Source organism: Sphaerulina musiva, assembly GCF_000320565.1.
Source record: "Sphaerulina musiva SO2202 unplaced genomic scaffold SEPMUscaffold_9, whole genome shotgun sequence".
Taxonomy (NCBI): domain Eukaryota; kingdom Fungi; phylum Ascomycota; class Dothideomycetes; order Mycosphaerellales; family Mycosphaerellaceae; genus Sphaerulina; species Sphaerulina musiva.
Genome location: NW_016017391.1, coordinates 518,017 through 536,737, shown reverse-complemented (window position 1 = coordinate 536,737; position 18,721 = coordinate 518,017). Strand labels below are relative to the sequence as shown.

Sequence of the window (18,721 nt, the reverse complement as noted above, 5' to 3'; positions counted from 1 at the left end):
CCCCCCCCCCCCCCCCCCCCGGCTGGCGGAGAAAGCATACTTGTTGCATTAGATGGATGATGATGATAGATGAGAGATGTATTATGACACTTGCATGGATGGTCATGGACCTGAGGGCCAGCCACGAAGGAGCATTTCCCATTGTGTTCGGAGCCGATCATTTCCAGCGCTCTCACTGGAACTAGGAGGTAGGTAGGCACCTTATCTTACACGCACTGCATTAGTAACTCAGGACAAGCTTGTCATAAGTCGCTTGGCAAGGAGGAAGAAGACGTGAAGTGGTCCTTTCATGTCCACTTCAGCATTTTCTTTACGGCGTAAAGTTTGTGGCAATGTAAAGCATAATTCCAGCATAACCTGGTCAGTCGGTGCAGAACACAAAGTACCTGCTAGTAGCAGTAGTGTCAGAGATCTTCATGAGACCCCATCGGTGACGAGACGACGGCGTTTGGTCCCTTGCCTGCCGCACACGTTCTTGACAGCTTGAAGCCTGCATCAGTGCATGTGAAAGTCCTGTTGTTGTTGCTGTTGTTGTTTGTTGTTGTGTTGTTGTTGCTTAGGTTGTTGCTCGTTTGCTTGGTCCATCTTGGGAGCATCAGCCAACTAACCAATAGAATAGTCGCACCGTCCCACGATGGCAATAATGGTTCGGCTCCTGTCGTCGTGTAGGAGGTAGAGGGCGAGGTTCTATGGCTGGGGGCTCAGTCTATGTTACGCGCGTTATTCCGGTCCCGAAGGCGTGAGATGGCTGCAGTGGTACAGAGGCACACCACTGCAAGGCACATGCAAGGTGTGTGTGGTCTCATGTCTCGGTTGCACAGAAGAGATTGAATGTCGGTCATCCCATCATCCTCATCATCCTCAATCATTCACCAGGCTGTTGGGGGCGTTTAGGGTGTCAAGGTTGGCGCACCGCACTACGGACTGTCATCTGCCTTGCCATTTCCAGGCCAGGTTGTCGAGGTACATGAGGTTGTCAAAGATGTCACGGTTGTTGCAACTTGCAGGAGAAGTTCGGCAAAATTTCCATGACAGGTCCTAGTAGGTGTAGGGCAGGGCAAGGTAGGTCACTGAGTGTCAGGGACTGTCAGGCAGGTGTGAGCCGCGATGACGCTGGCGTGATTACATTGGCAGGAGCCGTGGGAGAGCGAGGAAAGAGCGTGGGACGGGCAGGTGGTCGCCAGGTACAGGTACTGCCGTACAGTGTATACCAGGCACATGTAGGTAGGTTGGTACCTACAGGTATGTAGCTGTAGTGTATACAATGTGTGTAAACGGTGTTTCTCCTCGGTGGAATGGGAAAATAGAATCTGGTCTCGACCCTTCTGAGACGTGCACGGCGAAGTGCTGCCGTCGCAGTCTCAGATACCGGAGGGGAAAAGCAGCTTAACCTGATTGGGGCAACGAAGCTGTGAACTTTGAAGCCTCAGGCCTGAAACTGCTGTTCTCACGTTTCCATAATTTCCTTTGGACTGGTCGGAAAGTCGGAAAGGGCGTGAGGGCGTGTGGGCGTGCGTTGGAGTGCGGGCGGAGAGAAGACGGCTTGGCGGCGGTGGCGTGCGGGCTGCTGATTCGTTTCCTGCTCGTGAGGCATTAGGGGCCTGTTCAAGTCAATTGAAGTGTTACGGAGAGAGGTGGGAGGTTGTTCAGGGCAGCAGCCTCAGCAGCCTCAGCAGCAGGTTGTTGAAGGAAGAAACCGCTGCAGCTTACCTCCGACACAATTCTACCTACCTACCCACCTACCTACCTTACCTTACCTACCACCTCCTACCTACCTACCTACAGCTCAGCTCAGCTCGCCTGCCCAACTGCGAGCCTGCTACTACCTACCTGACCTTACCTCCACCTACCTGACCTGACTACTTACTAGCTAACCTTACCTCCTACCACTGTGTACCTCATCATACATCGCGTGTCCCACTGCCCGTCCGCCAGACTGCTCGATACGGTACCCTATACTCCAGTCTCCAGGTAGCACTGCGCACCGGACTGGAAACTTCCTCCATGCTCTGTGCACCACTCTCATCCCAGCAGCGGATCCATTCTTCCCTGCTCTGCGCTGCCGCACGCCGCACGGACGACAACCACCCTCGCACGCCTGGCTCTGGCCCAGCTCATCACCGGGCGCCACCGCAAACCATGTCATAAATGGAGTTGGATGGGAATCGTACAGTAATCGCCCGACCAGGACGACGACGACGACCGACGACGACGAGACGACGACGACCCTCTGTGGGCTCTGTTGTTGTTCTTGTCTCATCGGCTCCGGCTTTCGTCTCCCCCCCGCCGCCGCCTCCTGGCCTGCAGTAGCGGAACCACACAGAATAAATACGTCGCGTAGCTTCATGTGCCAGCATCATGGACGCCGACGCCAGCGCTGCGGAGCCCGCTGCCGCTGATGTTCACGATCATCACCACCTGGACCACATCCCGGCTCTCTTCACTACTGTGGCTCGGTCGGCGTCTCTGGACGAGGGTGCTACGGCAGGCACGGCGGAGGATCCGCAGATGAATTTAGTAGACTCTGCTCTACCCAATCTGCTTAACCCACAACCCAACCAGCATGCTGTCAACGCGAATAATGCCAACGCATCGTCACCGTCCTTGCCTCGCCCGCACAACACCCGATTTCAGTTGCGGTCGGTGTCTGGCCCACCCAACACCTTGATCAACAATCACAACATCAACAAAAACATCAACAACAACAACAACGCGCGCTCCAAACCCGTCCTCCTGCCCTCGCGTCCTGCCGGCACTGTCAGAGACATGGCGAGCAGGTTCGACCGGAGTGCCGTCCCGAGCCATGAGCTGCCCCCGCTGACTCTGAACTTCGCCGACCGTGACCGAGACCGACGACCCTCTATCCTACCACCCGGGAAGACGACGCCCAGATCTCCTGTCAGTGCATCGAGCGGAGAGGGCAAGGAACGGGTGAAATTGCAGAAGAAGCGGCCGGCCCACGCCCACAAGGCACCGACCAAGTCGCCGGCGGAGGCCCCGTGCGAGGCAAACAGCTCCTTCTCCTCACTCTCCACGACACGAACCACGCGCAGTCAACCACACTCTGCTTTCAGTCCGAAGCAACGACCCACGTCACCGAGCAAACAGGCACGACCTCTCTTTGGCGAGATCACAGCGGATGGAAAGTGGAATGGCAACTTCGAGCTAGGACATTACGGACCGCTACCGACGTTCGAGAAGGCACCACGGCGAGGCAGTGAGAGCAGTCTGGCGCTGGGCCATGGACGTTCACAGTCCCATCAGGACATTTCTATGCCATCACTAGGCCCTCCCTCGCTGTACAAGCTCAGTCATAAGCGAAGTCGCAGTGATATGGATAGTTTGCGGCCACAAGCTGTTCCCAGCATGCCGGATCTGGGTGCTCGAATCATCCCTACCGTCTATCCAACACCACCCGACTCTGGCACGCGGACTTCGAGATCGAGACCGCCTCCGGTCACTTCGCGAATACCCATCAGTAGCCGGCGATCAACCGACTCGACTTCATCTATCAGTAACCCGCCATATTCGCGATCCGCGTCTTCCATGTCGAACCACCGCCGGAAGCCGTCCAAATCTCCTACGCGGCCTAGCACTGCTCTAGGCAAAGAGAACAATGCACCCGCTGCTCGAAGCCGTTACGTCCCATCGCCTCTGCCCACCACGACCTCGAGACAAACCCTTTCCGCCAAGATCGTCGCACCTCTCCCGACCTCTCCGCCGCTCCGATCATCACGGCCTAGGCAGCCCGTGAGCGCAGCGACCACCTCCGCGAGCCGCGCTCGAGCTGCAGAACGATTCGTCAATCCCAATGCGAATACTAGAGATACGAGGCGACCCAGTGAACAATGGCTCGGAAAACCATACGATGCTCAGCAAGTGCGATCGCGAAGGAAAATTCCAGAGCTGGACAAGGTGGACTTTGCAGAGCGCAGAGCGAGGATACAAAAGGCCATTACGGCGAGCTTGAATTCCAACGATTCCCATGACAATATGCAGAGCTCTTCCCGTAGTCAGTCTCGGGGACAGACACGGAGTACTTCTCGAACGCATGTACGGCCGGCAGGAAGTGCACCCGAAGCTGTGTCTGGTGCAGAGAGACGTCAATTATCGAATAATGGCGTTGCAGATGGCGTTACGAATGGGCACATTCGCGGTTTAAGCGTGGAGACCGCCGATGTACTAGCACCATCTAGCACAGAGCCTGTCACTGCGCAGACAGAAAAGACCATGTTCGAGGAGGAAAGCCCGGTTCTGGGACGGCTCGCTACGGATACCGACTCAGCTCAACCACAACCACAATCACCAATGCAAACAAAAATAACTCCGGTCTTGCTTGCACCTGCGTTCTACGAACCACTCAGCAGACCTGCAGCTCCGCCGGGTGCTATCGACATTGTTCAGGATGCGCCTTCGGATGCTGTGCATAGTCCGAGTGTACTCGACAATATCATGCGAATGCGAGAGCGCAGTGGATCCGATGCGAGTGGAGCGGGCACTGAGTTTGCGGACGATAGCCCGTCCGCGCAAGACAGCGCCAGTGAGGCAGACGAGAAGTGGGGACTTGGCAACGGTCCAGGTGCCGATCAAGGCTCGATACGTATTATGCTCGATGAGGAACCAAATTTCAATAAACATTTGGGGTCATGGCCGAAAGATGTGGAAAACGCACGCGATTCCCACACGGAGGACGACGACGTCCTCCGCACGCATGCTTACAACGAGCAGGCCTTTGCTGCCATTGGATTCCAGCAATCCTCCATCGAAGATCTACACGCGTACCCGAGAGACGAGCAGGTGACCACCACTCCACGACGTCGACGCCCATCGCGAGATGATCCTCTTCAGCCTGCTGCTCTGCATCCAGACACGGCAGCTCTAGTTTCTGAGCAGGACACCACAGGCTCGGATGGCACAATTGCTCGTGTTCTGGAGTACTACCACAATACGGGCTCGCTCACTCCAGACATGTTACAAGAAATGCAGCACCGTATGGTCGATCTGCATCGCATATCTGCCAATGGCGGATCCAATGGGATCATGATACAAAGTTTGCTGGACAGCATCATGGAAAGCCAGTCGCCTGAGCAGCAGCGTACCCCAGAAAAGCAGATGCTGCAGCCGGCTACCTATGAGATGCCACTCATCACTCCCGACACCCCACCGATGGCCGACGGGTTCGTGCCGGGCACAGTCATTCTCTTTGGCAACGAGGCGCAGACACAGGAGGAGGATGACTTTGCGGCCACGATCCGCAAGGCGGATGAAGCCTGGGAGCGACAGCGACGAGGTGAGGATCCATTCGCGCCTGAAGACGACGCCGTCGACGACGAGGATAAGCCTCTGCCTCCGCCAAAGGACTTTGGCTATACACCTCGGTCCAGCATCGGCCCAGGTAGTGGGGCTTTCACCCCCAATGCATCGGAATCTGGGCTCAGGTTGTCCACGATATCGATTGGGGGAGGAGATCTCGACTTGCACGACATTCATGCAGCGGGCGATCGTGCCAACCTCAGATCGTCCGTACAGGATGTGGCATCTCCAGATTCTGCGATTGCGCCTCCTCTACCTCCTCATTCACCCCCGCCTGTGCCGGCAAGCACAGCACTCAAGCCCTCTTCGTTACCGGATGTGACTGCAGCAACAAAGTACACTCCCGAGAGAGCCTCCAGTGAGCTATCACCTCGATTTCGTAAAAGCGCGTGGGGTCAGTCTAGCTCCAGACCCCCTTCGTCAAGACCTTCGATGGACAGTCAACGATACCCTGCCGGAGTTCCAGGATCTCAATCGTTGACATCTTTCTCCGAGTCCACCAGGATAGGCTCCATAGACACGGGGGCTGATAGTTCGGCGAAGCTGCCGAAGAGCGCATCACCAGGCCCCGAACAGAAGCGTCTGCTCCGGCGTCGGCACATCATCAAGGAGCTGCTTGACACCGAGAACTCTTATCATCAGGATCTGAAAATTATTGAGGACATCTACAAGGCCACTTGCACGCCGGAGCTCGTGCTGCCCGAAGATAAGAAAGTCCTGTTTGGCAACTGCGACGAGGTGGAGAGGTTCGCTCTGCATTTCTACGATGAAATGCGCAAAGCTGCATCGCAGGTGTACACTCCTCCCAAGCAGCACCGATGGATGAACAAGCGTTCAAGCTTCTCCACCACGCAAAGCGACGGCACACCCAATAGCTTCGCGGAGCCTGTGGACAATGAAAAGGACCAGACTACGACCATTGGGCGCGCATTCTTGATGAACATGTCGAGAATGGAGGAAGTGTATGGAACGTATCTCAAGAACCATGATGCGGCCAACCAGCGGCTGTCGGCGGTGCAAAGCACGACTACTGTGAAATGCTGGCTGGATGAATGCCATGCTAATGCTAGCGACATCACATCTGCCTGGGATCTGGATTCGTTGCTCGTCAAGCCCACGCAACGTGTGGCCAAGTATCCGATGCTCCTGCAGCAACTCCTGGAAGTCACGCCTGTTGGACATCCTGATCACCTGGATTTGAAAGTTGCGTCCAGAGACTCGATCGCCATGTTGACACGAATCAACGATGCGAAGAAGCGTGCTGATCTGGTTGACCAGATTATCAATCCAGGAAAGCGGAAAGAAGTGGATATACGACACGGCCTCGCCAAAGCATTCGGGCGCCGCACTGAAAAGCTCAAGGAGCGTGTCGGTATCGCGGAGGCGTTTCAAGATCCCGCATTCGACGATCTTGCACACAAATTTGGAGGCCACTTCATTCGACTCCAGATATGTATGAGGGATGTTCAGGACTACATGCATCGGACCGACAAGGCTATTGAGCTGATTAACAACTACGCAAATGCGCTGGAGCTGTTCACTGACGTATCACCGAGCTCGCTGCCGGAGGTCGAGAGCAAGTTCCGCAAATACGGCCAGGTGATCCGAGACCTGACTCTCATCGCGTTTGGAGAGCACAAAGCCGACGTGCAGAAGCGGGTCCTTGCACCCATGATTCAATGTATCAAGCTGCACGAAGGACCGCAGAACGCAATCAACAAACGCAAGAAGAAAATTGTAGATTATGCCAAATGCAAGTCGGATGAACGGCGGGGCCAGAAGCCTGATAAGAAGACCATGGAAGCCTCTGACATCTACCTTGCGCTCAACGAACAGCTCAAGATCGATCTGCCGAGACTGTATCAGTTGACTGCCCAGTTGGTTCAGAATTGTCTCCACTGCTTCATTGACATTCAAATGAAGTGGCAGAGTACATGGGAGAGGAAGCTGAAGCCGTTGCTGGAAGCTGCCGACATCCCCAGTACCGTGCAGCAGATTGAGCCTGCATTCCTGCCTGACTTTGCCGAGATTGAGAAGAGGATCAACCAGCTATCGATCTGTAACGGTACGCTCAAGACCGAAGCAGCGAACTTCCTCTCTCCGCAAACCACGCTGGTCGACCCATCGGAAACAGCGGCAAGCACTAGGCGGCCATCGACTCTCGACGGCTCCAAGCGTACTCCGTCTATTGGTAGCGAATCATCCTCTGCGGGCCCCAATCACAGACGTCACAGTGGTATTCATTCTTCGCACTCGGAGATCAAACTACCCGCCGATTCGAGGGCACGCTCAAATTCTGCCCTGGCAAGTCGTCAAGCACCGACTCACACGCCTGGATCTACTTCCAACCGGCCCTGGTCGAACTCCGTTGCGAACACGCCCAACTCATCCTTCTCTGCGACGAGGCCAGCAACTTCCGACTCGCCGTCCTTTTCAAGCTACTTTCCTCGTCAGAGTAACGATGGCCAGCGTGTAAACCGACCAGCATCCGATGCTACGTATCACTCCGCTCGACCTACTCCCGCAGATGTGGAACAGCACCGGTTTTCCGGCCTGTTCAACTCTGCGTTGCCACCTGATGTCACGAGTCCGGCACAAGATGTCGTACCATCACGCACGGCGCCCGCTGATATGCCCATTTTGTTTGTGTGCGCAAGCTTGTTTGAATTCAGCATAGACAGAACGCGCAAAGAAGGCGGCTACCCCTATTTACAGTATGTGCAAGGCGAAGTTTTTGATGTCATGGCACAAAAGGGCGAGTTGTGGCTGGCGAAGAACCAGGATGATGCCAACAATGAGCTCGGTTGGATCTGGGAGCAGCACTTCATCATCCTCTCAGCGGAGAACTAGGCGTCTCTGTCGAATAAGGTACAGATGAAGAAGTGTGCACAACCATTTGTGCACACTGACACATCAACAGGACACACTTCCTTCTAATCACAGTGGACGCGTTAAGAGCGAACTGGTTTTTCTTTCGATTTGATTACTACTACCGTCTGTCCTGTATACACCTAGCGAGGGCGTTGGGCGGAAACATCTCGGTGGTGGTGGCACGCTTGACGTGCTGTGCCCATGAGCAAGCGAGGCGTTCGATTCTTGTCGAAGAGTAACAGGGGTGCTGTTGCTGATTCTACAGCTTTTTGAATAGACATATTTTTGTTGTCTGCGCTGTACCATAACTACGAAAGGACACTGTCCACATGACTTTGCAAGGTGCTGGTCGCGGGCCCTTGTGTTGATGAGATGGCAGCTGAGTGAAAGGTTCCTCGGTGATGGGCATATGTATAGTAGTAGTAGAAGAAGATGAAAACGAGGACGTATCGTGAACGCATGCCTGGTGTAGTCTCCTTCTCGTTGAACGCGTCTTTTTGCCGAGCTCACTCTGTGCTGCTGACTTTGCAGTCCCAGAGCACACGCTACGCTCACATCGACCTTAGTACGGTGATGCTCCCTTCGTGCCGCGACGGACAGTGGAAGGCCACAAGGAACCTATTCACAGTGGCCCTGGCTGATGAGTTGACCTTTCCAAACCCCCAGCTCACTAACATATGAATAATGACGACAACACGTGACTGTAAGGTAAGATAAGGTGAGGTAGAAAATAAGGATAAAATTTTGCATGCCTGGGCAGCAAGATTCAATTTTAGGTGCAACCGTACACAAGATGCGAAGTTTGAGGCCAGTACTTAGTATACTATCTAGTTAGTTAGAGTAAGGTAGACATAGAATCATACCTAGATAGCGTAGCCAAGACTACGCTAATCATTTCATTCCTCTAGCGTACAGTTTTAGTAGTTAGTGCAGTGCACTGTGCAGATAACAAGGTGGTATCGAAGGATTGAAGGATCGATATCAAGACATACATCATTTACCTTTTCCGGCGGTTTCCTGACACACACATTCCTTCACGCCATCCACAGCTTTTCGCGTTCGAAGAAAACAACAAGAGGAATAATGACCACAGCAGCAGTCTTCGGAAGCACTGGCGCTGTCGGCGGCGTCATTCTCAGCACACTTCTCGCCAGCGAGGCCTTCAGCTCCATCAAAACCATCTCGCGCCGGCTGCCCCAGGATACCTCCTCACCCAAACTCGAAGCCCTCCAAGAAGCCGACTCATCGACCTGGGGCTCCAAAATCTCCACGCTCCAACCCAAGCCCGAAACCGTCTTCAACGCGGTCGGCACGACTCGAGCGCAAGCCGGTGGTATCGCAGCGCAGAAGCTCATCGACCAGGATTTGTGCATCGCAATTGCTCAAGCTGCCAAGGAGGCCGGTGTGCAGACCTATGTCTTCATTTCGAGCGCGGGCATGCGAGGCTTCTTGGCGAGCTATTTTCCATACTCGAAGATGAAAGTTGCCGTGGAGGATGCGATTCAGGAGTTGGATTTCCCGCAGGCGATTATTGTGCGTCCGGGCATGATTCTGGCGAGGGAGAAAGCTAAGGCTCCGTTGTTAGAGGCGATTATAGGGAGACTGCACTTTCTCGGCCAGGGCGTGCAGGATCGAATTGGTATGTTTTCGAGACTTTTTACTGAAAGGTATTGACGATTTGATTGATTGATTGATTGACTGACTGGAAATGGGACGTTCAGGTCAGGATCAGAAGATTATTGGTAGAGCGGCGGTCGCTGCGGCGAAGCTTGCGCAAGAGGGCAAGGCGCCTTCGAAATATTGGGTCCTTGAGCAGGCCGATGTGGTCAGACTTGGCCGGACGGAGTGGAAGGAGTGAAGACAGTAGTTGTAGTTTTGTTCTATAGCAGATTACATGCGTTATTCGAATCACTTTTGCTTCATTCGATCTGATCCGGACTTATAGCAGTCCCGTTCAATCCATGGATGTCAGAGAAATGTTTCCAACTATGATGGCCATGTTGGCTCGAGAATCTGGAGATATCTGCAATTCAATATAGGACATGCCCATGGTGTCACTGCTGGTGAGCCGGAAGAGAGTTTAAGCTCTACTGTCGCGCCAAAGCTGCCGCCAAGAAATAGTCAACTTCGTCCATAAGGTACCGTACCTAGCTTAGCTTCTACGGTTGTACATGTTTGCGCCTGGAACACGTGAGGAAAAGATGGCAAAACGACCAGCAGAGGAATCTCTGGAGAGCACGATAGCAGGCTCGCCAGCGCCCAAGAAGGCGCGTGTCCAAGACACCCCAGACGAAGATGCACCTCCACCACCACCGCCTCCGCCAGAAGTGAGCAACGGTCATCTAAATGGCGCTGAAGGGAATGGCAACTCTCACGGTGACGAAACAGGGGAGGGTCAGGACGACGAGGATGAAGAAGAGGAGGATCGCTCAGCGAGAACGCGACAGAAAGTGCCCATGGAAGGCTATTCGGACTTATACCTCGACACGATAGCACGATCGAGGCTGGACTTCGACTTCGAAAAGCTCTGCTCCATCACACTCTCCAACATCAACGTCTACGCCTGCCTCGTATGCGGCAAGTACTTCTCGGGACGAGGCGCAAAGACGCCTGCATATTTCCACGCGCTGGAAGAAGGGCACCATGTGTACATCAACATGGAGACGAAAAAGGTCTATGTGCTGCCTGAAGGATATGAAGTCAAGAACAAGAGTTTGGATGATATCAAGGTTGTCGTGGATCCACGCTTCACGCTCGAGGAAGTCAAGGCGATGGACAGGGAGCCCAAACCGCAGTGGGATTTGCTGGGAAGGAAATACATCCCAGGCTTCGTTGGACTGAACAACATCAAGGCCAACGACTACTTGAATGTCGTGGTACAAGCTTTGTCACACGTTACGCCCTTGCGCAACTTTCTCATGCTCGAGGATTTGTCGTCGCGGCCGGAGCTGGTGAAGCGCTTCAGCGTTCTGGTCCGCAAGATGTGGAATCCCAAGGCTTTCAAAAAGCACGTCTCACCCCACGAACTGATACAGAACATCTCGCTACAATCGGGCAAGAAGTTTTCTCTTACTGAGCAAGCAGATCCAGTTGACTTCCTCAGCTGGTTTCTAAATAACCTCCATCTGGCACTAGGAGGAAGCAAAACGAAACCCAAATCTTCTATCATTCAGAAGATCTTCCAGGGGGCGCTCAAAGTGGAATCGCAAGAGATTTCAGCTCGAGCAGATGCAGGCGATCGACTTCGCTTTGAAGACACGGCCATCAAGTCGCAACAATCGCGCTACATGATCCTCACCCTCGACCTGCCAGCCGCACCACTCTTCCAAGACGACGTCGAGAAGAACATCATCCCACAAGTGCCACTGACTACAGTACTGCAAAAGTACAACGGCATCGTTGCACAGGAAAGGATGAATACAAGAGTGCGGTACAGATTATTGCATCCCTTGCCACCATACCTCATCATGCACGTCAAACGCTTTCAACCTAACAAGTTTCTACAATCACAACGGAACCCCACCATCGTCACTTTTAACCCCAGGTCGCTGGATATGGGCCCTTATGTGGAGCCGGATCCGAAACAGCATCCCATGGGCGAGCCCATCGTGTACGATTTGATTGCGAATGTCACGTACGAGGGTGTGAAAGTGCGAGACGACTCGGTCGAGGGTGAGGCAGAGCGCAAGGTATGGAAAGTGCAAGTAAAAGAAGGCGGCAACAGTAATCAGTGGTGGGAAATGCAAGATGATTTTCCGGTGGAGAAGGTGAATGCGGACCTGCTGGCTACGAAAGAGAGCTATGTTATGGTTTGGGAGAGACGAAAGGGAAAGGCGAAGGCTTGAAGAACCATGTCGGTATCTAGGCTCTTTTTCTGTACAATATGTACTCTTTGCGATGCAGTGAATCGCTTAGTACGACTCCACATGATTCTCTTCCGAATCTGCAACAATGGAAATATTGCTGTAACAACTTGCCGAGCATTGTATGCATTGCATGTCGCTGCAGGACAGAAGACGGCCAGAGCTGATACAGATATATGTATAGTGCTTGCCCAGTCTCTCAGAATCAGTAGCCAACAAAGATTGAAAATACCTCCAGGAGTATAAGCTCGGCGCCAGACGACAGAAAACAAGCCTTGTCCGGAAGACTTTTCTAAAGTGAAGATCCCCCTCATAGGAGGCCTCATAGGAGGTAGCCACATCTCAAATATTGGTATTAACCCATGATATCGTCGTTGGAGGTAGTGTCAAGTGTCGTACTTATAGTCGATCTCGAAAGCTTGACCCCAACTCCTCCTCTTCCTAATGATCAGCAGCGCTCACAGCCAATTAGGAAAGATACATGTAGACGTGGAGGTACCTCCTAGATGGTAATGTGGACCTCGGCTTCTAACGGTCAGGCACGTCATATATATAATTTGGGCAACAAATCAACGAATGCCTGATCCTTCATCTCTTGTACTTGTGAGAACCACAGATATTATACTACACGAAGAAGACGCATAGCAAGAAAGCGATAGAGAGACCGAGGGAGAAGAGAGAGAGAGAAGAAGATGGCGGACTCAAAAGGGAAGAAATTGACCCTTTATGTGGATGTCATCAGTCCTTTTGGATATATGGCGTATTGGTTGACGAGGGTATGTCATTCTCATTTCTACTACATGTGTTTATTGTTTATCAGAAGAAATGAACGAAGGGAGACACGAAGAAGAAGAAGAACACCCCTCCCCCTCTCCAATCCCCATCCCCATTCCCATCCCCATACCTTTACCTACCTATCTATCCATCCCCACCAAACTAACCATCCATCAATCTTTTTTTCTAAAAACCCAATCCAGCACTCCCCAGCATTCACCTCCATCCCAACAACCTACATCCCCATCCTCCTCGGCGGCCTCATGTCCCAAACCAAAAACTCTCCTCCTTTAACAATCACCAACAAACGAGAATGGATCGAAACCGAACGTCTCCGGACCTCCAAATCTTTGCAAATTCCCATGATGCAGACTTTTCCGGAAAAATTCCCTGTGCCCACGACGAATGTGCAGCGCTTGTTGTGTTATCTTTATCTAAAACAACAAGAACAAGAACAAAGTAATGGGAAAGAAAAGCAAAAGAAAAAAGAAAATTTCATCAAATCCCTCGACGCATTTTTTCAAGCGTGTTGGGTTCAAGGGAAAACTTCTGAGATTAATACTGAGGTGGTGATTGAAGAGATTCTTCATTCGATATTCGAAAACGATGGAGCAAAAGTTCGAGAAATTTTACAGGGAATGAATAGTGAAGCTGCGAAGACCAAGTTGAGAGAAAATACGAATGAGGCGTTTCGGTCGGGGGCGTTTGGGTTGCCGTGGTTTGTGGCGGAGAATGCAACGACTGGCGAAAGGGAGGGGTTTTGGGGAGTGGATAGTGTGGGAAAGGTGTTGGAGTGTTTGGGAGTGGAGGTGCAAGGGGAAGGGGGGAGGTATAAGACTATGTTGTGAGAGAGTAGGGAGCTTAAGGGGTTCGAGGAATGGGGAGCGAACCAGGCACAGCGCTGTCAAGGTACCTCAGTGTGAGAAATTATTAGTAAAACAAACAGAAAAGAACATGTGACAGAAGGAAATCTTTTCAACAGCACACACACGCTCATTCTTCATCCGAAATCTATTATTAAAGTGCTCAAAACGCCCCAGCACCACCTATTAAGACGCCATCTATGCATCCATGCACAGCGATATTGTCGCCACGTCATGTCATTCCATGCACCATCAGATCCTTCTCCCCACACCACCGACCGAAGAAGTCAGACCTGCCCATGTATCATCCCAAAAAGACGAAGACGAAGCAGGACGAGCAGAAGAGACAGCCCGCCATCGTATCCACTCAAAACCGAAACGAAGAGACATGCTCCATTTCCACGCGTACGCTACTAACAAAAAAACAAAAGTGCTCGGGGCACCGCAAACAATCTTGGGTATACTTGCAAAGCAGAAAAACAATCAAGCAATGAAGTGTGAGGGGGTGTCGAATGGTCTTGTCCAGATCAGGGCAGAAGGGCAGAAAAAGTCTATGGCATAGTCGCAAAGCGGTCTAGTCGAGTGTCGTCTCCATTCGAGGTCATTCGTTCTATCCGGGCAGAGAAGATGGTCGCAGAGAAAGACGGCTCGTCGCCAACGCAGCATCAATCATGGTCCAGACTCCATCGTGTCGTTCGTCACGGGTTCGCAAATGTTGTCCTTGCTCCACGCCTGCCGTCTCGAAGCAGGGCTGAGAGCACGCATGGAGCTCAGTCACTGCAATATCCTCGGTTGGTGTATAACAACTGCCCCCGTGCTTCGATGGCGTCCTCAGCCTCGAGGGAGATAGATCGGGGCAGAGCCTATCAGCATCCTATCCAACAGCCCTGACAGTAGCAGTGCTCTCTGTAGAGCTTTCACTGAGACTCCTCTCATTCATGCTCGCTGCAGCCTCTGCAGCTCTCTTCTGCGCCACGACCTCTCTCGCGTAAAACTCCACGAGCATGGTCCCGTAAGCTTCAATTTCTTCCACGGGAATACTCAATCGAAAGTCGTTCAACAGCAAGAATTGCAGTTCCAGATGATTCAGCTCCGGCAACGGTAGACCTCCAACCTGATTGAAGCCGACGTCAGTTATGATCCGAGATGACAATCGTACTGCAAGTGTGGTTCATGCAAGTTTCAGGGATTACAAGACAGATGATGTCAAGCTTGTGTGCACAGTCTGGGTAGGTGTGGAGGGGTACATGTAAGCTGTCAGAAGCAGGAAAAACTCACCTTTGCATATCTCGAATTGGTGTAGAAGATGTCTGAAAAGAACTTGCTAGCACACGTCACTCCGGCAATGACGAGTCGGTGAATGTTGAAACTGTCCACAACGAAGAAGTGAGACAAGTTGAACGGATCCATGTCCAAATGTGTCGAGGGCTCAGTAGAAGATGGTGGTGGTGGTGGCGTGAGTGAATCTGCTTCTGGATTATTAGGCCGACTGTGGGGTGTACCAGGTATGCCCCGTTCTGACGGCCTTTCCAGGCCACCAGAGTACGGAGGAGTCGCCTGCTGAGTTCCGCTGGGAGTGGCAGCTATTACCCCCTCCATGCGGTCTGGGTCAAGCGACTCTGCTGAACCGCTTCTGCTCGCCTTCGCGTTGGCCTTCACCGCTTGCTGGTTCGCCTGATGTAGACACTGCATTGGTCCTGCGTTCACCCGCTCCGTCATGCGGTCAAAGTACACCAGCAAGCTCAAGAACACTTCGTAGCTAGTAGGGCAGTACTTATTGATCCTGCTCAAGTAACTCAAGATGGTGATGCTCGGCACGTTCTTGCCGTGAAACGCCAACACACTCGTCGTCTGTTGATTGAGGTGTGAGGCTTCGTTCATGGACGGCGGCGCTCGGTGCAAATGCTCATGCTGCTTGTCATTCGTGGTGGTGATTTTGGTGAGGAGGCCCGCCACCATTTCTATAATGTGTTCGACCTTCATCTCGCTGATTTCATACTCGGGGCTGTTGTCTTCTGCTGCTCGTGAACGTGACCGACTCCTGCTACGTATTTCCGAGAAGTCTCTCATGTTTTCGCTTGCAAAGGTTCGGATGTGGTCCAGGTCTCGCACTTTGATCTTCCGCGGCCTGGAAGATCTGCTGCTAGGCGTGGTGTGTATGCTGTCCGTCTGTGCGTCTGTCTGAGACTCGTCCGCCGGGGGTGGAGGAAGCGTGCTGGCACCTAGAGTCGGGCTTTGCGGGCGTGGCGCACTCCTCTGCGACGCTGCTCGTGGCTCTCCTGATCGAACATGATCGCTATGTCGCTGGGCTGCAGACGAGCTTGGTGCTCTCTGCGCCGGTTCGGACATGTGGTCCGAGCCGCTATTCGATTGCGAGCGGCTCCGCTTCGAAGTGGACCCTGTTCGTGGCGTTTCTCGATACAGGGCGTGCTGGGGATGGCTCGGCGAGATGTGAGGATGGGCGTGGTGTGATTGTTGTTGACTGAAGAACGAGGTCGCAGCGTCTATTACGAGAGATCCCATGATACTGCCGCAGATAACCTGAATGCTGAGCTAATGTCAGTCGCGTCTGCGAGCGAGCGAGCGAACGGGCGTGCGTGCGTGTGTGAGCCTGTGTGCTATGTGTGTTCTGGCCGGCCGATGAGGTACTGGTAGGTGTCGGCGACGCTGGTGTCTCGAAACGGGATGGAGGGGGCGCAGGCAGACGAGAGAGCGGTGGTGGCAGTGAGGATGGCGGCGGTGGTGGTGGTGGTAGTAGTGGGAGTGGTGGCCGTCCGTAGTTGCACTGGCTGGCATGTGAATGTCCGAGAGCGACACGCGTCGGATGATGGAGATTCGGTGCGATGGCAGGGACGACCGACGACGCGGGTGGCGGAGCGGATTCTTCCTTCCCTCTTCTTCTTCCTTTCTCGAAGCAGCCGGTGTCGACGAGGAGCTGGTCGTCGATGGAAGTGGTGACAGTATGCAGGCAGACTGCGATGTCGAGGCGATGGAGAGTGGCAGAGTTGCGGCGCAAATCTGGCGATAGGAGCAGCCTGTCACTGTGCCGGCCCAGCTGTCGGACCTACGCAATCCCAATCACAACGAGATGAAACCTGCCAGCAACTCACCAGGTAGCATGCCTCGCCTCCGATCAATGGGCTGTGCTCAAAGCTAATTGGACAGCGTGTGATGGTCGTGGATATGTATGTCGCTGGCCCTCGCGCTGTACCGTGGCAGCAGAGCAGAGCTGGCGTGGGAGCTGTACTATGTGTCGTTGTAATAGTAGCAGTATAATAGCATTCCCAGCAAAAGGGACATGGTTTCGAGGGACGAGGGATGGGATCTGCAAGCCAAGCTAGCACTAAACCACTACCGTTGACTAATTTGACTTCATCAAACCGCCCAGCAGCGGGATTTAGACGATTATGCTTTGGCCTTGATTAGCGCCGTCTATATTCTCGGTACTGGGCAATGGGCATACGAGTATCTGGAACAACCTTAAACGACTCCATACACTGGGACCAGCATAGCAGGTACATGTACCTAAGCTATGCCTAAGCTATGTACAATCATGAACTTCCGTAGCCTGGCATCGAGCTCGAGAGCTGCATCGCCTCCGCCTCCACTGTACCCTTCCTTGTACCTCGATGAATAACCGCGCTCGCCGCGTATGAAAGCAAACTACGCAGAGGAACACTAGCCAGCTACGCTAAAGAGACGTACCTCCTAACAAGCGGACGAGCACCCTCATTGGTACAATGCATCTTCACATGTGTCGCTCTAATAATCTAGTCATATGTAGCCATGTCACCCATGTGGCCCGCGGTCGACGCCTGCTTGGACGAAAGACGCTATATCCACTTGTGCAGACTGGGGTAAGCGTCACGACTAATACTGTCCACGATCTTGCAAGTGCTTCATGTCAGCTTCTGTATGAGGTGAACCGCATCGCTCAATCCTCACTACTTCCACACTAGAACCCTCGTCTAGAAATGGGATGGGCGCGGTGAAAGCTTGGTCTGCTTGTGGGATACTATTGCAGCCTCTTTTCGGCGCGCAAAGCTCATGCAAATCTACAGTTCTTCCTGTCCCTGACTTGACACTCCATGGCCTGGCTGCACAGGGCTGGTGGGAGAGCATGTCTATGCAAGTGTGTCCATTTCATCATCTCGTGCTGCGCTCTATGGCTTCTCAGTTCCCGGTCCCTCGTAATTCCTGTCGGGCAGGTACAGGTGCCGGACGGCTCCCTTTGCTGTGAGGACAACCATACGAATCACGCCACCGGAACTGCCATCCCACTTGATCGCCTCTTTCAATGAGCCCTTGACAAACGCAATGCCTTCTTCTTCCGTCATGCCCTCTTTCCAGTTCGCGTCTGTGTATCCGTAGATGTATGTGGATCCCGAACCAGCAATGGCGAAAGCCTGCTTGTGCAGCGAACCTCCCAATGGAATCTGGTATACCTGTCCCCCGTGCCGGGGATCCCAACCTGCGATGATGATTCCAGCACTCAACATGTCCTTGTTTTCGTAGCAGAGCTCTTGAAATAGCGCAGCCGCCGTCTGTGTGGTGGGCGCATCATCGTTCTGGATGCCGTATGTGCTGAGGTGGTACTGGACAATGTCGGCAACGGCTTGGGTGTCAGCGGCTGATCCTGACCGACAGCACCAGATGGTGTCGTGGACTTGTGTGAGCTTGTCTGTGACACGGTTGGCAATGTATGCGCCGGTGGTTGTGCGGGAATCGGCGCCGAGGATGACGCCGTCTTTGAAGTTGATGGCCATGATGGAAGTCCCGAGGTTGACCTCGCCGGACTTGAGGTGGTTCATGTCGATGTGGATGCCATCTGTGGTGTGAGTGTTAGTTGATGGCAAGGCATGGCATAGGGTCAGTCCGTGATGCTGTGCTTGCCTTCGCCGAGCATTCCCGTTTGGTTGATCATGATGGCGGCGACGTGGTTGGAGAATGGGCTATTCGACAGAGGTGTGGTGTGGGTTGTTGGGAGGACTTTTGCTGGTGATGTTGTGATACCGTAATGTAGTTGACAGTGGACAA

At 53.2% G+C, this 18,721-nt stretch overlaps 6 protein-coding genes across 6 annotated transcripts; 4 read left to right on the top strand and 2 right to left on the bottom strand.

Moving 5' to 3' along the window:
* Positions 1–1,963: 1,963 nt before the first annotated feature.
* Positions 1,964–8,642, top strand: SEPMUDRAFT_151008 (uncharacterized protein). Its single transcript, XM_016906539.1, has one exon. It carries the CDS (start codon positions 2,359–2,361, stop codon positions 8,161–8,163), a length of 5,805 nt encoding a protein of 1,934 aa, XP_016758026.1. The 5' UTR covers positions 1,964–2,358; the 3' UTR covers positions 8,164–8,642.
* Positions 8,643–9,228: 586 nt separating this feature from the next.
* Positions 9,229–10,102, top strand: SEPMUDRAFT_151007 (uncharacterized protein). The gene is made up of 2 exons (XM_016906538.1): positions 9,229–9,823; positions 9,906–10,102. Exons 1-2 carry the CDS (start codon positions 9,268–9,270, stop codon positions 10,040–10,042), a joined length of 693 nt encoding a protein of 230 aa, XP_016758025.1. The 5' UTR covers positions 9,229–9,267; the 3' UTR covers positions 10,043–10,102.
* Positions 10,103–10,381: 279 nt separating this feature from the next.
* SEPMUDRAFT_158134 (U4/U6.U5 tri-snRNP-associated protein 2) lies at positions 10,382–12,029 on the top strand (the record flags this gene model as incomplete). The annotated part of the gene is made up of 1 exon (XM_016907772.1): positions 10,382–12,029. The coding sequence occupies exon 1, from the start codon at positions 10,386–10,388 to the stop codon at positions 12,027–12,029; it is 1,644 nt and encodes a 547-aa protein (XP_016758024.1). The 5' UTR covers positions 10,382–10,385.
* Positions 12,030–12,685: 656 nt separating this feature from the next.
* On the top strand, positions 12,686–13,792 carry SEPMUDRAFT_70826 (thioredoxin-like protein). The gene is made up of 2 exons (XM_016909915.1): positions 12,686–12,823; positions 13,025–13,792. Exons 1-2 carry the CDS (start codon positions 12,740–12,742, stop codon positions 13,667–13,669), a joined length of 729 nt encoding a protein of 242 aa, XP_016758023.1. The 5' UTR covers positions 12,686–12,739; the 3' UTR covers positions 13,670–13,792.
* A 6-nt stretch (positions 13,793–13,798) lies between these two features.
* SEPMUDRAFT_151004 (cyclin-domain-containing protein) lies at positions 13,799–16,919 on the bottom strand. The gene is made up of 3 exons (XM_016906537.1): positions 16,795–16,919; positions 14,963–16,232; positions 13,799–14,798 (listed from the first exon to the last, which is right to left on the bottom strand). The coding sequence occupies exons 2-3, from the start codon at positions 16,205–16,207 to the stop codon at positions 14,559–14,561; spliced, it is 1,485 nt and encodes a 494-aa protein (XP_016758022.1). The 5' UTR covers positions 16,208–16,232; positions 16,795–16,919; the 3' UTR covers positions 13,799–14,558.
* A 333-nt stretch (positions 16,920–17,252) lies between these two features.
* On the bottom strand, positions 17,253–18,693 carry SEPMUDRAFT_151003 (proteasome component Pre3). The gene is made up of 2 exons (XM_016906536.1): positions 18,578–18,693; positions 17,253–18,512 (listed from the first exon to the last, which is right to left on the bottom strand). The coding sequence occupies exons 1-2, from the start codon at positions 18,606–18,608 to the stop codon at positions 17,848–17,850; spliced, it is 696 nt and encodes a 231-aa protein (XP_016758021.1). The 5' UTR covers positions 18,609–18,693; the 3' UTR covers positions 17,253–17,847.
* Positions 18,694–18,721: the final 28 nt, after the last annotated feature.

What these genes read in the sequence shown, in the direction of transcription:
- SEPMUDRAFT_151008 (XM_016906539.1), top strand. Translation starts at nt 2,359, where the DNA reads ATGGACGCCGACGCCAGCGCTGCGGAGCCCGCTGCCGCTGATGTTCAC.
- SEPMUDRAFT_151007 (XM_016906538.1), top strand. Translation starts at nt 9,268, where the DNA reads ATGACCACAGCAGCAGTCTTCGGAAGCACTGGCGCTGTCGGCGGCGTC. An exon ending in GGGCGTGCAGGATCGAATTG is followed by an intron (nt 9,824 to 9,905) that starts GTATGTTTTCGA and finishes TGGGACGTTCAG; the next exon opens with GTCAGGATCAGAAGATTATT.
- SEPMUDRAFT_70826 (XM_016909915.1), top strand. Translation starts at nt 12,740, where the DNA reads ATGGCGGACTCAAAAGGGAAGAAATTGACCCTTTATGTGGATGTCATC. An exon ending in TGGCGTATTGGTTGACGAGG is followed by an intron (nt 12,824 to 13,024) that starts GTATGTCATTCT and finishes AACCCAATCCAG; the next exon opens with CACTCCCCAGCATTCACCTC.
- SEPMUDRAFT_151004 (XM_016906537.1), bottom strand. Translation starts at nt 16,207, where the DNA reads ATGGGATCTCTCGTAATAGACGCTGCGACCTCGTTCTTCAGTCAACAA. An exon ending in CCAATTCGAGATATGCAAAG is followed by an intron (nt 14,799 to 14,962) that starts GTGAGTTTTTCC and finishes GGCTTCAATCAG; the next exon opens with GTTGGAGGTCTACCGTTGCC.
- SEPMUDRAFT_151003 (XM_016906536.1), bottom strand. Translation starts at nt 18,608, where the DNA reads ATGATCAACCAAACGGGAATGCTCGGCGAAG. An exon ending in AACGGGAATGCTCGGCGAAG is followed by an intron (nt 18,513 to 18,577) that starts GCAAGCACAGCA and finishes CTCACACCACAG; the next exon opens with ATGGCATCCACATCGACATG.